Here is a 14,001-nt window from a genome sequence, read left to right as displayed (position 1 = left end):
AGATCATGCTGAGGGCAATTTCTGAGCAAGCCCTTGTACCGCCCCCATGCTTCGTATAATGACTCCCCCGTCTGTTGCTCAAAGTTGGCTATTGCCTTCTTGAGTTTGGCTATCTTGGATGGCGGGCAAAACTGGTCCAGGAATTGCTCACGCATTTGAGCCCAAGTGGTGATTGTACCCGGTGGAAGTGATTTTAACCACTCCTTAGCAGCTCCTTTGAAAGTGACGGGAAGCATCCTAAGCAAGACTGTGTTTCTGTTGACATTTGGGACATTGTAGTAATCCGCAATGTCGTTGACTTCATCTAGATGCTTAAAAGCATCCTCATGATCTTTCCCAAAAAATGGGATATCCTTCAGTGCAGTCAATATGTGTCCCTTCAACTCGAATGTGGTAGTGGCAAGTATTGCGGGTTGGACTAAACCGGGGCCCACATCTTCTCGGATCCGCTTCTTGTAAGATCCCATGGACATCTCTTCAATTGCTTCCATCTCCTTCCTTGGCTCGTTCTCGGGTTCGCTCGTGTGTTCTTCAAATTCCGGCTCGGTATCGCTTTCGGACTCGGTTTGGACGGGCGTATGATCCAAATGCTCAAGATTGCTCTTGTGCCTCGCGGATGAACTTGACTCTCCTGTCTTCTTTCCCGACTTCCTAGAAAAGGCTGACTTCAATTCTTGTAAGGGCGTCTTTTTCTTGTGAAGTGCAGACTCGGGATCTTCAAGTGGTGGCACCAAGTGTGTGTTTGAGCTTCTAGTCATGAACTCCTGCAACTTGCTAAACTAAAAACGTAAAACTGAACTAAAATAAGAAAAACTAACTACAAACTAAAAATTTAATTTTTTTATCTTTCCACGTCGTGGCCAGTATATGGCCACGTCGTGGACTCTGTGATTAACAGAACAAATTTTATTTTGCTGAAAAATTATCTTTTTGTGGTTTTTTACTCCACAAGAAGGATCCATTAATTTAATGCAAATAAATAAGCTAAAAACTAAGCCGTTCCCCGGCAACGGCGCCAAAAACTTGATGTGCACAAAAAGTACATATTTATAACCTAACAAACTTAAATAACTATGCACTTATAGGCAGTGTACCTAGTCAGATTACAGTATAGCTTGGGTAAGTTGGGTGTCGATCACAGGGAACGGTGTTACTAGTTAATTTACTTACTATTAAATTAACCTAATTATTAACAAGTTTAAAAGGGGTTTTATCTGGTTTTACAAGATCAGATGAACTTAAATCAAATTCAATAAATAAAAACACGTTCTTGTTTAGTTTGAATCCACTTCTCCCTTATGGCTAGCTAATGATTATGGATTATTAAGTTGGTTTTTAGTTGTATTAGTAATTTAGTTCTAATTTTACCAATAATTAACTAATTCATGTCAAACCATGTATGTTCACACATAATTAAACATAGAACTAATTATGAATGTAAATATGCTATGTAAGATTTGTAATATAAACGCAATTATAGTCACAATACACGCTCTCTAACACAGCTAAGCTCTATTTATTCTAATTAGTAACTAAGATTGGTCAATCCTAGCTCTAACAATTCAATGTTCACTAAATCATTAGGTAAACAATTTCATGCACTTTAATGGTCACTAAGCTACATAGAACATGCAATCAAGCAATTAGAGAAACAAACAATAGCATGCTAGGTTATACAAATCAAACACAAGCAATTTTTACCAACTAAAATTAATCCATAAACATTGAACTATTCATAAGTTTAAAGCTTCATCTAGCTAAACAAGAGTAGCTAGATTCAGCTGCTTATCATAGCAACTAAACCAACACAGCTAAAAATAATGAGAGACATGTTCTTATTTAACTAGAATAATAACCTCTATTCTTTTTGGTGTTTAAAACCCTCTTCCAGAACCTTTCTTTTGCTCCAAATCGCCTTCTGGAATTCTTTCCTTCTGCCAAAAGCTTTTTTCTTTCGTAATAATCAGGAGAACTTATATAATCTTCAAAAATCCGTACCACGTCGTGGCCAGCTGTGCCACGTCGTGGGCTTCAAGTAATCCGTATCCTCCAAGTCGCGATGTTTATTTTCTAGAAACCCCATGCCATGTCGTGGGCTTCATCACCACGTCGTGAATTAAGTATTTATCGTGAATTTATTCTTTTCTTGTCTTTCAAGCCTCCCATGTTCCACATATTATCACTTTTGGTCCCTCTCTTCGAAAATCCTTTATATTGACTGAAAATAACAATTTAAAGTCATAAGTATCATTATTCTAAACATATTATCAATTTATTAATAAAAATGTACTTAAATATTTCCTAAAAATAGGTATAAATATGGCAATATCACTTACACATCCCGCCAACTAAAGACACACGAAGTGAACTATACAACCCATGATCTGGAATTGGGAGGAGTGGTCTTCGCTCTGAAGATTTGGAGGCATTACCTCTATGGTACGAAGTGCGCCATCTTCACGGACCACAAGAGTCTCCAGCACATCTTGAATCGGAAAGAGCTGAATATGAGGCAACGAAGATGGGTTGAACTATTAAACGATTACGAGTGTGAAATCAAGTACCACCCAGGTAAGGCCAACGTGGTAGCTGATGCCTTGAGCCGGAAAGAGTACTCTAATCGTCGTGTGAAAACTCTCTCTATAACCATCCAATCTCACCTAACCACTCAGATCAGGGTAGCCCAGTCAGATGCCATGAAGGCGGAAAACGGAGCAAGCGAAGCATTACGCGAAATGGAGAAGAATCTCGAGGTGAAAGAGGACGAAGTATACTATTTCATAAACCATATTTGTGTCCCTAAATTTGGAGGATTTAGGGAGGTAGTCATGAACGAAACTCACAAGATGTGATACTCCATCCATCCAGGTTCGGAAAAAATGTACTTGGATATTAAACAACATTATTAGTGGCCTAATATGAAGGCAGAAATTGCCACCTATGTCAGCAAATGCCTTACTTGCAGCAAAGTAAAGGTGGAATACCAGAAGCCCTCGGGGTTATTACAGCAACCAGAAATCCCCGAGTGGAAATGGGAAGGGATTTCTATGGACTTTGTGACCAAGCTACCCAAGACGTCAGATGGATTAGACACTATATGGGTAATAGTTGACCGAATGACGAAATCCGCCCATTTCCTGCCAATAAAAGAATCCTACAAGATGGAGAGACTAACAAGAATATACATCCGAGAAATCGTGAGGCTTCACGGAGTGCCAGTGTCTATCATCTCAGATAGAGACAGTAGGTTCACTTCACGTTTTTGGCAATCACTTCAGAAAGCACTTGGAACCCATCTCTACATGACCACTGCTTATCACCCACAAACGGACGGTCAAAGCGAACGAACTATCCATACGCTCGAAGACATGCTTCGCGCATGTGTGATAGACTTTGGGAAGTCCTGGGATACCCACTTACCCTTAGTTGAATTCTCGTATAACAACAGTTACCATTCGAGCATCAAAGTCGCTCCTTTCGAAGCGCTATATGGACGTAAGTGTAGATCACCGTTGTGTTGGGCTGAGGTGGGCGACACCCAGCTGGCACCATCAAATATGTCACAACTAGCATCCTACATAAAACATGCAAGAGTCATGCAAGAGTCACCTCAAGCAGTTGAATCTCTCAAATAGAATCTCGATCTGCTAATCCAAAAAATCCCCATGCTAACACCATCAAATATGTCACAACTAGAAATTTTTGTGCCTTGTAACTACAACACTTATGCCAATTATGAATCAAAGACAGGAAATCATGTATGATGCTTACTCTATGACAAAAAAAATTTCAATAAAACACTTCATACAAGCATTGCAAATAGTCAACAAGCAATTGGAAACCTTGGAAATCCTTATTTAAGTCCATTATGGATTAGGATTTCCTTATTGGGCCCAATGGACCAATAAGCTTCCAATTGGACTATATTGGGCTTGTAACTCTTGAATGGGCTCTAATTGGACCCACTTCCATTTGTTTTAAAATTTTGGGCCATATTGGGCCTAGAATGAAATAAATTAATTTGATGAACCATATTGGGCCATAATTAACCTAATTTAGCCTTCATGGGTCATAAAAATCACATTTATAATTACTTGGACCAAAAATCACTCAACATAACCATGAAAATTTGGCTTAAGCAATTAAGGCTCAATCCCTTCCTTTTTCTTCACCATTCTCGGCCCAAGCCCAAAGGAAAAGAGGAAGTTGACTTCTTGCCTGACACATCACTTTTATATGGAGGATATCCATGTTTTACACTTCAAACATCCATGCAATCTCATCTTTCCATGCAAGCACTTCTCTTCTTCTCCCTCTCTCTCATTCTCGACCGAAACCAAACAAACACACACATCCCAACTAGATTTCTCTCTAAACCACTCAAAGATCATCTCTTCTTCTTCATCTAAAATCTCGAAAATTTGGCTTGAAGTCTAAGGAACTTCATCAAGTAATTCATCATCTAAGGTAAGTTAATGGCTAAATTATGATCTAACTCCCTTCATTTCATCAAAATCTCTTCTAAATCCATTCAATCTTGTGATCTTGCACCTTAGAAGCTCTTTAAATTCGAGGTCTTCCAAGAAAGGTTGCTAGGATCGAATTCTTCTCATCTTTTCCTTCCAAAACCGAAACCACACCCAAGGTGAGTTTCATACCCCCTTCTTTTCGGTTTTTATGAGTTTTATGGGGGGAGAATACAAGTAAACGTGTAGATCTATGTGTAAATGTATGCTATGTGTGATTTGATGCATGTATGTGTGTGATATTATGTGTTTGTGATGAATATGTTATTTAACAAGTGTGTAAAACCGAGATCTAAAACATGGGGAAGGAAATAAACATAACCTAAACTATTTTATACTAATCAACTCAAGAAAAATAGTTTATATGGTTAGGATTAACATACTTGAACATAAAACTCATTTTTGGGCTTAAATTGTCAAAAATACAAAACTTGGGGTCCAAACCGACAAATTATAATTTCTGGAGGGTCAAAAGTGTCCAAAAAGTTTCTATGATAATTTTTCTGAACATCAACATTTTTGGAGGGGCTTAAATGTAAATTTTGAATTTAATGGGCTAAATTTGGGCTTTTCGGCCCAATAAGCTTCAAATTGCGAGATTTCTAAATTTGAGGGGCTAAGAATGCAATTTTCTATAAATCAAGGGATTTGAAGTGTAATAAAACTATTCCAATGGTCAAAAATGCTTTTCAAATTCAAAAAGGATCAAAAATGTAAAAAATTTCTATTTTGGGCCAAAACCGACAAAGTTGCGAAATTGAGGGTTTTAACCAAGAAAACATCATTATGGAAGGACTAAAGTTGTTTACAAAATGAATTTGGGCTAAAAATGTCTTCTCAACAAGTTTATGATACAAAAGTGTCAAAATAATGTTTTAAGGACTAAAAATGAAATTCTTTTATATAAAGGACTAAAAGTGCTATTTTTATAAAAGAAAGGTTGTGAAAAAGTAAAAATCTTACTTTTAAACGAATTAATTCATTAAGACGAAATACAAGACCCACGACTACCGACGAAGCATAAGAACAAATACACACTCAACACCCAATATCGTTACAGAACGAATTGATTCGGTCTCGAATCAATAACAAAACAAAAATCAATAAATCACAGGATTTCAATAAACACGCGATAACTACGATGAGTCAACATTCAATCTTTGAGCTTGAAAGTTTCAAATCGTGCTTGTTGGTCCTTGCTAGCCCAATAACATGATCTTTGGGCCCGAAGGGAACGCGCTTACATGTTAATGGGCCTTCTATGACCTAGTTTCATGTAAAAGGACTTTCAATAGCTCTATTGTGCTATTGGGCCCTAATGGCCCATTAGTACTGCTAGTGAGGTCTAGAAGTCAAATGCGATTCGGGCCAAGTGCTTTTCGCATTCCCGATAGCCTTGAATAACCTATGGAAATAAAGGGGGCTCCGTACCCTCCTTTCTCCTCGGTTGACCGGCTTATGAGAATTTGAGTAATCAGATTTGTGGCGTTAATCAATAGAAGTCAGGGTGGTTGGATTATGTGAGTAGTACGGACGACGCCTTAAGGATCGTTTGTAATTTGTAGTTATAAACTAGTCATTTTCATTAATGTGTGATTGTAACAACTCACAAACCTTAATTAATCCAATGTCACCTGGGTAATCAAAAACAATCGTCGTATCGGTATAACAATAAACAAGTCATGTGATTTACGTATTGGGAAAACATCGGGTTTTCCCGGGAAGTTCAACATTTTAACCTATGTGATGTATACAAAGTTCAACACTTATACATTTTTCAAAATCGACAAGCATATTTACGGATCTTCACACTTTTTTTTTTTACAAATACTTTTTTCAGAAAATATCGGATTTTATGGGTTTGCAATCTTCACAAAAATCATTTTTCCATAACATTACATATGAACTCACCAACATTTCATATGTTGACTGTTTTGAAAATAACTTGTATTCTCAGGTAACAGGTAAGCCGGAGAATAAGTACCAAGTCATGTCATGGTGTTTTGCTTATACTATTTATTAGACAGTTTATGTTATGGAATTGTAACGTTTAAACAATGTACTGAATGTAAACAATATCAGTTGTAATATTTCAATGCATGGTGATGAATGATGTTATGATTCATGTATAATCATTGTGATGGTATTCAATTTAAGTCACAAGAGCCCTCGGACGTTTCCGCTGTCCGGTTCGGGGGTGTGACAAAATAATATCCAATTAATAATTAGATCTCGACCCATAATCAAGAATCTAAATTATTTGTCCAATATCCAAGGTAAAACCATTGTACCCTTTTTCTTACATGGCCTAAAACCAAGGCCCAACCCGTTTGCTCAAAAGGCCCAAATTCCTAAATGGCATCCCAAGGGTCAACTTCCAAATTGGGCCTAAAAATCATCATAGACCTAATCCCAAGAAATTTCATAGTCTATCCATGACCCAAATTTAGAAGCCCAATGGCCTAACAAGGACCAAACCCTAAAAGCCTAAAGTATAGCCCAACCCCTAGGAATTCAACCCAAAAGTCAAACAGCTTAGTACGTTGGGCGTACACTCAATGTACGAGCTGAGTACGCCCTGCGTACTCCACATACAGCCAACCCAACTCATTAAGCACTTATTCAGTTAAGCCAACATGCCAAACTCTCAGATCTGACTCTAGAAGGTGACTTAACATGTAAAGTTGGCAACTTTACTCCCATGCGCGCATGACTTAATAAGACTCAAAACTCAAAAAAGAACCATAAAAAAAGAACCTGACTCATGCATGAACTAAAATAACTCATAAAGGTTGCATTTTTGTGGACAAGGGACCTCAAATGTGCTAAGATCTAACCTCCATGGCTTCTGGAGTAGACCAAAACTCAACTTTAGCTCAAAACACCCAAAAATGCACATATGACACCCTAAGTTGGATCTACCATAAAGAATCATCAAGATGGGAGCTTTTTACCTCAAATGACTTGCTAATATGAAGATAACTCTGTATCTAAAAGCTTAAACTACTCCCAAGCAACCTCCAAGGCTTCTGCTTCTACCACTTCACCAAAACTCACTTTCAAGGTTAAAACTCACAAATGATACTTAGGGTTTCGTTTTCATGGTAGAGAGTGATGGTGGCTGATCAATAGAATGTCAAAGTGTGGTATAAGTTGCTTAAATATGGCACAAACCCTAAAAATTAAGGCTTATCCTTGCCTTGCATACGTCATGCGTACTCCCACATACGCCCAGCGTACATGGGTTCATGTACGATCTAGAAACGGGCTAGTACGGTAGGTGTACTCACAGAGTACACCCCGCGTACTATCTTGGGACTATAATGAGATAAATTTGCATTAAGGGGGGGTTAAAGGGAACATACCAAATTCTTGAATGTTACAATTTTCATGTTAAAATCGGGTGAAAACACGTCTAAATCGAATGAAAAATCAGAACTCTAGTTTTGAAAAAAAATACTAAATATCAACCTACTAACAAATTTTATGCTCAAAATCAAAATACAAGCACTAATTAACCGATTAGAAGTAAAAAGAAGGTACCTTTTGCGGAGAAAAACATTGAAAATCGAAACTTTTTGGAAAAGGAAGTCATGGAGAGCAAAACCTCGACGTGTTGGGTGTGTTTGGATGAAAAAATTGTTTCAACTTGTGACTTTTAGACTTAAATCAAATTTCTGCGTAAAAACCTTTTCCACGTTGCGGTATGGAGACACCACGCCATGGTGTTTTAATCCTCGTGATTATCAGGCATGTTTCCACCACCCACGCTCATCCATGTCGTGATGATGTACAATGCACCATTTAAAAATAAAAATTTCCAATTAAGCACACCACACCCCACACTTGTGCCTTCCTTTCCCTCACAACAACGTTTATTAGCAATAAGTAAAGAGTGAAAAATCCTTTTTAAAACACACCCTAAAACAAAACAAAGTAAAAGGAAAATTAAAACCAAAAAGAAAGAAATTGAAAAACTTAAATCTCAGGTAGCCTCTCGTAAGCGCTTCTTTTTGAGGAGTTGTGAGTCGGACTCCTTTCCACTCTACGTTGCACGGTTTCTTCCAAAACCATGTCCTTTCCTTCTATATCCAAAAAAAATGGAATAACAAATTCTTATTTATTTATTTTTAATATATCTATAATTATTTATTTATTTTATAATTTATTTTTTCAAATAAATTCAAAAACTTTAACCTAATAAAAAACATTAATATGCATTTTTTTTCAAAATTTTTTTATCTATTAAATATTAAATTATAATATACATTCTTAGTAGTTGTTTATAAATTTTAAATCACAACTAAATAATTTGTTTTTGTTTGTTTTATAAAAATTAAATTAGATAATACTATAATTATATATCATTTAAAATGTTTTGAATTTTGAAAACTAAATTATAAAAACCGATCTAACCGATTTTTAAACAACTACTAAGAATGTATGAAAATTTATTAAAAACAATGTATTAAATTTTAAAAATATTACAAAAGAAAGTTTATAAAATGTTGTATGAAATTTATAAAAAAACATTGTACAAAAATATAAAAAAATTTAAAACTTGTAAAAAATTATGAAATTTTAAAAAAAATGTATGAAAGTCTAGAAAAAAGTTAAAAAATTGTTTACATTTAGGCAACTTTATTTTACACATTTGACAATGATAATATGTAAACATATTTAACAAGTTAAATAATATAAACAAGACAAAAAGATAATTACCATCACAAATCATTTTTCCTAAAACAATTAGTTAGCATCATCACTAATAGAATTAAAAATTGTAAAACTATTTTATATATAAGTGTGCAAGAAAATGATTTTATGTTATTATACAAGAATAGAAATATATATATATATATATATATATATATATATATATATATATATATATATATATATATATATATATATATATATATATATTATAAAAGATAAATACTTATCTTTCAACAAATATTTGACGAACATCTATAATCATAGAGATATAAATTAGTTTTAAATATAATCTCTACATATCTTATTATCTTTCAACAAATATTTGACTAACATTATTATAGTGATATAAATTTGTTTTAAATATAATCTCTATATATTTTATAGTACAAATTGGATAACATATATTTCTATAATTCTATGTAATCTAGAATAAATATGTTTTAAATCTGGATTTAATCTGTTACTGAAGTTAATTATTAGGTTTCGTTATTTCGTAATATTACTTTTAACATAAAAAGAAATTTCAGATTATTATTACAGTTCCATTTTATCATTGTATATTCGCTTCAAGAAAAAAACTTTAGTACAAGTGTACAACACACAAGAGTCCTTGAGCCAGACATTGTCAAATCGAACCAATCTTGCTATATTAAATTAATTACAAAAATGAATAAATACAACCTACCCAAAACATTTCAACAACTTTAAGAAAAGCCTCTATATACAAATTTCTTAGGCATACTATTTTTTATCATAAAAGTTCTTAAAATACCCAACCAACCCCATAACAAAAATCTAAAATTTTCAATAATTAATCAGAAAAAATCTCTTCAAACTCATGATTTTCAGGATTAGTGATTAGACTCGAATCTTTTGTAGCCAACCTTTGAATCGCCCGTGTCTTGTTTTCGTTTTCAACATCCTCCTCATAAGAACTATCGGTTTCATCATTTGATTCCAAATCAGGTTTTGACAATATCATTGACTTTGACTTTGACTCTTTGTCTTCACATATGCACGCAACCGGGTTTTCATGAAACTCTCCCCTCCCGGGCTTAACCTCATTGGGTTGGCCCATGAACCCGATCTGATAAAATCGGGTCGTGTTCACAAACTCTTCCCATGTCATGTTGTCATGATCTTGAAACAAACGCCAAAGCTTTTTGGCGTTTGGTCTGATCGTAGGTTTATGTCCAAAGTATCTCCTAAAATAATCGAAATTCAAAAGAAATTGTTATTTCCAAAAGATTCCAACTAGTTTATGGAAAGAAAAAAAAATTCTTGCGGGACCACACCACCCCGCCCCAAGAACATCAAGTTAAATCCACTTTGGAATTAAAACTTTTAGACTGCACAGTATACTGCGACTTAAATCCTGATATGTTTCTATAAGTATATGCATTTTTCAATGAGTATTGTGTTTTGTACCTTCTGCCGGCTAACATTTTAGCCATGTTACCATTGTTGTTTGTGACGAAAACATCACTTTCGTCACAAACGATAAAATCTAAAGCGGCCATACGCGAAGAATACGATGAAAACGGTGCGAGTTCCTCTTTGGTTGTGATAGTGTCCTTGGAATGAATGTTTGGAAACAAAGCTTTTAATGGTGCTAACGTATCTTCACCTCCGTATACTTCACCTGATGCCACATAGATGTGAACATCTCTCCCGTATCCTAATGCTCGTAGCATAAGCCCGACTTCCTCGGGAGTCAATGGACATCTCCCTTGCCTCCGTTCCCTGTCTGGGTTCCTTTTCTACATTGCAAAAATCATGTTTTATATCCATATTTTAATGTTTTATAATGATTTAAAGATGCACACGTATCAGGCCGGATCAGGCCTAAGGGATTTGAAAGATGGTTTGGGGCCGTGTCCTAGCCGAGTCTGTGTGCACCTCTATCTAGCTCTATTGATTGGGTAAAACGAAGCCTTACATGTAAAGTTTTCCACCTTCTTCGAATTTGTTGTAATTCTTGTCGTTCCTTGTCTCCACCACCATAATAGCATCCCGAGAATGCAAGCATATCGGATTCGAATCTACACATTCGAAAATTTTGTCACGAATAGAAAAAGTAGAAATCGAACGTTGAATCTGAACCGAAACCAATCACATTAGAACGGATTCAGTTTCCAAAATCCGGATTTGATGGGTTCGGGTATTTCAACCTAGTTGAATATGTACCTCAAATGTAAAGCTATGAAATGCTTGCTTTTCTTCCTCATTCGTCCGACTAACGTTTTTCCCATTTCAACAATCGGATCAGTAAACTTCAACGCGTGATAATTGGCTCGACATCTCAATTTCTGAAGATCCGTAGCCAAACGGTTCGATAACCGGTAATCAAACTTTGTTAGCATTACGGCCTACAATATAGTTACCCGAAATCAATCTCTCTAAAATCAAGAAGGAATAGCAACATACTTTTATTGATTTGTTACTATAATATTCTACTTTTATTTTATTATTTCGGAACATCTATCGTAACACTTTTACTGCTAAAATTGGATATATTTTTTTTCAAAATAGATAACATTATAATTGGCAAGAAAATATATATACCTTTTTCTTGTCGAGTAAAGGTACCATTCGAGATTGATAGCACCCTTGATTGCATTTTCGGGGCACTCGGGTCCGATGAGGATGCACAACTCTCCCATTAATAGCAGGAAGCTCTTTAACAATCTTAACTTCTTTTGAAAGATACGATATAAACCAATCCACATCAAAGATTTCAGAGAAATTGCTGCATAAAATCATTAAAATAGACCCTATAAGAATAGAATCTACATTGGGAATCGTGTCAACCCCACCCCAATTTTTTATTTTTTTTTTATATCAAAAATATATAAAATTTCATTATGTTTTAAAAGTCGTGTACAAACCTTTGGTCTTTCCAATATGATTTTTGATCAAGTTTTGGGACTACGAGTGTCGCGTTTAGTATATAAGCAGCAACAACTGCATCTGTTATCTGCAATTTTTATTTTTTAATGTTACATTTTAGAAACAAATATATGCGAATAAATTAATAATGACAATTTATGACATAAATTAACAAACTTATTCCACATATTACATACGTACCCCTGTTCGTTGTTGATTTAAACCACCACTCGTTGCAATCAATAAAAACCGATGGGGATTTGTTTTTGCATTTGCTTCTATAAGACACAAATTCAAATTGATTAGAATGTATTAAAAAATAAAAATTTAAAACTACGAAAATTAAATGCATGATTCATGTTTCTTGAATTAGATAATATAAGTGTATCCGAAAATGGGTATTTAAAGATTTTTTTTATAATTAAAGTATTAAATAAAAACATAAAACAAACCTAAAAAATTCTGATTTTTTTCCGAGCAACCGTAGTAGAACTGGGAGTGACTTGACTGCCATAGATTCCGGCGAACAAGCTCTTGTGTTCTCGAATGCTTCAAAATTCATAACAAATAATAATAAAAAGTCGAACAGAATAAAATTTGTTAATTCTATGTAATTAAAAAAACATCAAATTGTAAATAAAAAAAAGTGTAAAAACAGAACAAATCCAATGTAACGCTTACCGGAACAAGAAAAGCTGTCGGCTTTCGGGCATTTGAACGCACCTCGATGTATTGATCAGACTGTAAACAAGAATATTAAATTCGATTGAAGTAATGATTAGGTCAAAATGAGATTCAAGATTTATGAATGGGTTTTTGGTTATGTTTATGTTTACCTTATGGTGGGAATGGAATTGGTCGTGGTTGATTGGTGGCGAAAGGAATGATAAAACGGCGAACAGGAATAAAATACAACCGGCGACGGCGGAGATAAAAGGGAGTAGATGATGGAGGTGGAGGCGGCGACGGTGGCAGAGTATTACACCTTGAAAGATACCGATACCGATGTAAACAGCGTTGTTATGATGATGGGTTTTCTTCTTCATGGTTGATGACTTTTCTCTTTAGCTGATCAAATTAAACAACAATGGTGGTGTCAATGGCGGTGGAGGTGGAGGTGGCGATGGCGATGGCGATGGTGGTGGTTGTATTTATTTTCCGATGATACATGGTTTTTCATGGCGTCGCAACCGCAACAGCGTCATCATCAACAGAGAGGTTGTTGCCATTGTGCGATTATGCTTCTGGGTTTTTTGAAGGATTCTGATTCTTGCAGATGAATACCAGAAATTTTGTAGAGAGAGAAAGAAAGAATGAGGAGAGAGAAAGTGGGCCAGGGACTCCGGCCTTCACCTCGATGGAATCGCAAGCAAGAAATCTTAGTTGGATTTTTGATACGTTTGTATAAATCGTAATTATAGTTCCAAAAAGGCCCCTCAGGTTTATCTATTTTGCACAAACCGAATAAATGTATTTAGTTTTTTCAAAAAAGGTCAAGAAATAACATTTAAAACAATGAAGGTTTTATCTAGGCAATGCAGATATTTACGAAATATATTCAAATAAATAATTAGGGGACATATAAATGATACAATTACTTTTTTAGGAAAAACCTATATAGGCTTTTTACCATATAAATGATTAATAGTTATAATTGAAATGAATTATTCCTGATTATGTTTTATTTTCTTATAAACTAGTACCTAATCATTAATTTTCAGAATATTTATTTTTAGATGGAAAAATATTAAAATTTCGTTTCATTTTGCATATAAACGTGTCCTCTGTAAGTATAATTGCTGTACTTTATTAGTCAATGCCCAAATAAGTTATTTGCATCAAAATATATAACTAGATGTACCAAATT

At 34.9% G+C, this 14,001-nt stretch overlaps 1 protein-coding gene and 1 non-coding gene across 2 annotated transcripts; one reads left to right on the top strand and one right to left on the bottom strand.

Annotated features, from left to right (window-relative positions):
* Window positions 1–107, top strand: LOC145013447 (small nucleolar RNA R71). Its single transcript, XR_013665007.1, has one exon. It is a non-coding gene; the product is annotated as a small nucleolar RNA R71 (small nucleolar RNA).
* A 9,703-nt stretch (window positions 108–9,810) lies between these two features.
* Window positions 9,811–13,492, bottom strand: LOC145013159 (O-fucosyltransferase 6-like). Its single transcript, XM_078971966.1, has 10 exons — window positions 12,971–13,492; window positions 12,816–12,875; window positions 12,587–12,683; window positions 12,336–12,412; window positions 12,134–12,222; window positions 11,811–11,994; window positions 11,433–11,614; window positions 11,185–11,287; window positions 10,674–11,005; window positions 9,811–10,450 (listed from the first exon to the last, which is right to left on the bottom strand). The coding sequence occupies exons 1-10, from the start codon at window positions 13,178–13,180 to the stop codon at window positions 10,057–10,059; spliced, it is 1,728 nt and encodes a 575-aa protein (XP_078828092.1). The 5' UTR covers window positions 13,181–13,492; the 3' UTR covers window positions 9,811–10,056.
* Window positions 13,493–14,001: the final 509 nt, after the last annotated feature.

The sequence above is a fragment of the Lactuca saligna genome, chromosome 8 (genome assembly GCF_052625555.1).
Source record: "Lactuca saligna cultivar CGN05327 chromosome 8, ASM5262555v1, whole genome shotgun sequence".
Taxonomy (NCBI): domain Eukaryota; kingdom Viridiplantae; phylum Streptophyta; class Magnoliopsida; order Asterales; family Asteraceae; genus Lactuca; species Lactuca saligna.
The sequence above is the reverse complement of the archived record's forward strand: the minus strand, read 5'-3'. Positions and strand labels throughout refer to the sequence as shown.

Coding starts and splice junctions, on each gene's coding strand:
- LOC145013159 (XM_078971966.1), bottom strand. CDS start 13,180: ATGAAGAAGAAAACCCATCATCATAACAACGCTGTTTACATCGGTATC. Junction 12,876..12,970: donor AATTCCATTCCCACCATAAG/GTAAACATAAAC, acceptor TCTTGTTTACAG/TCTGATCAATACATCGAGGT. Junction 11,006..11,184: donor GAAGGTGGAAAACTTTACAT/GTAAGGCTTCGT, acceptor TTTGCAATGTAG/AAAAGGAACCCAGACAGGGA.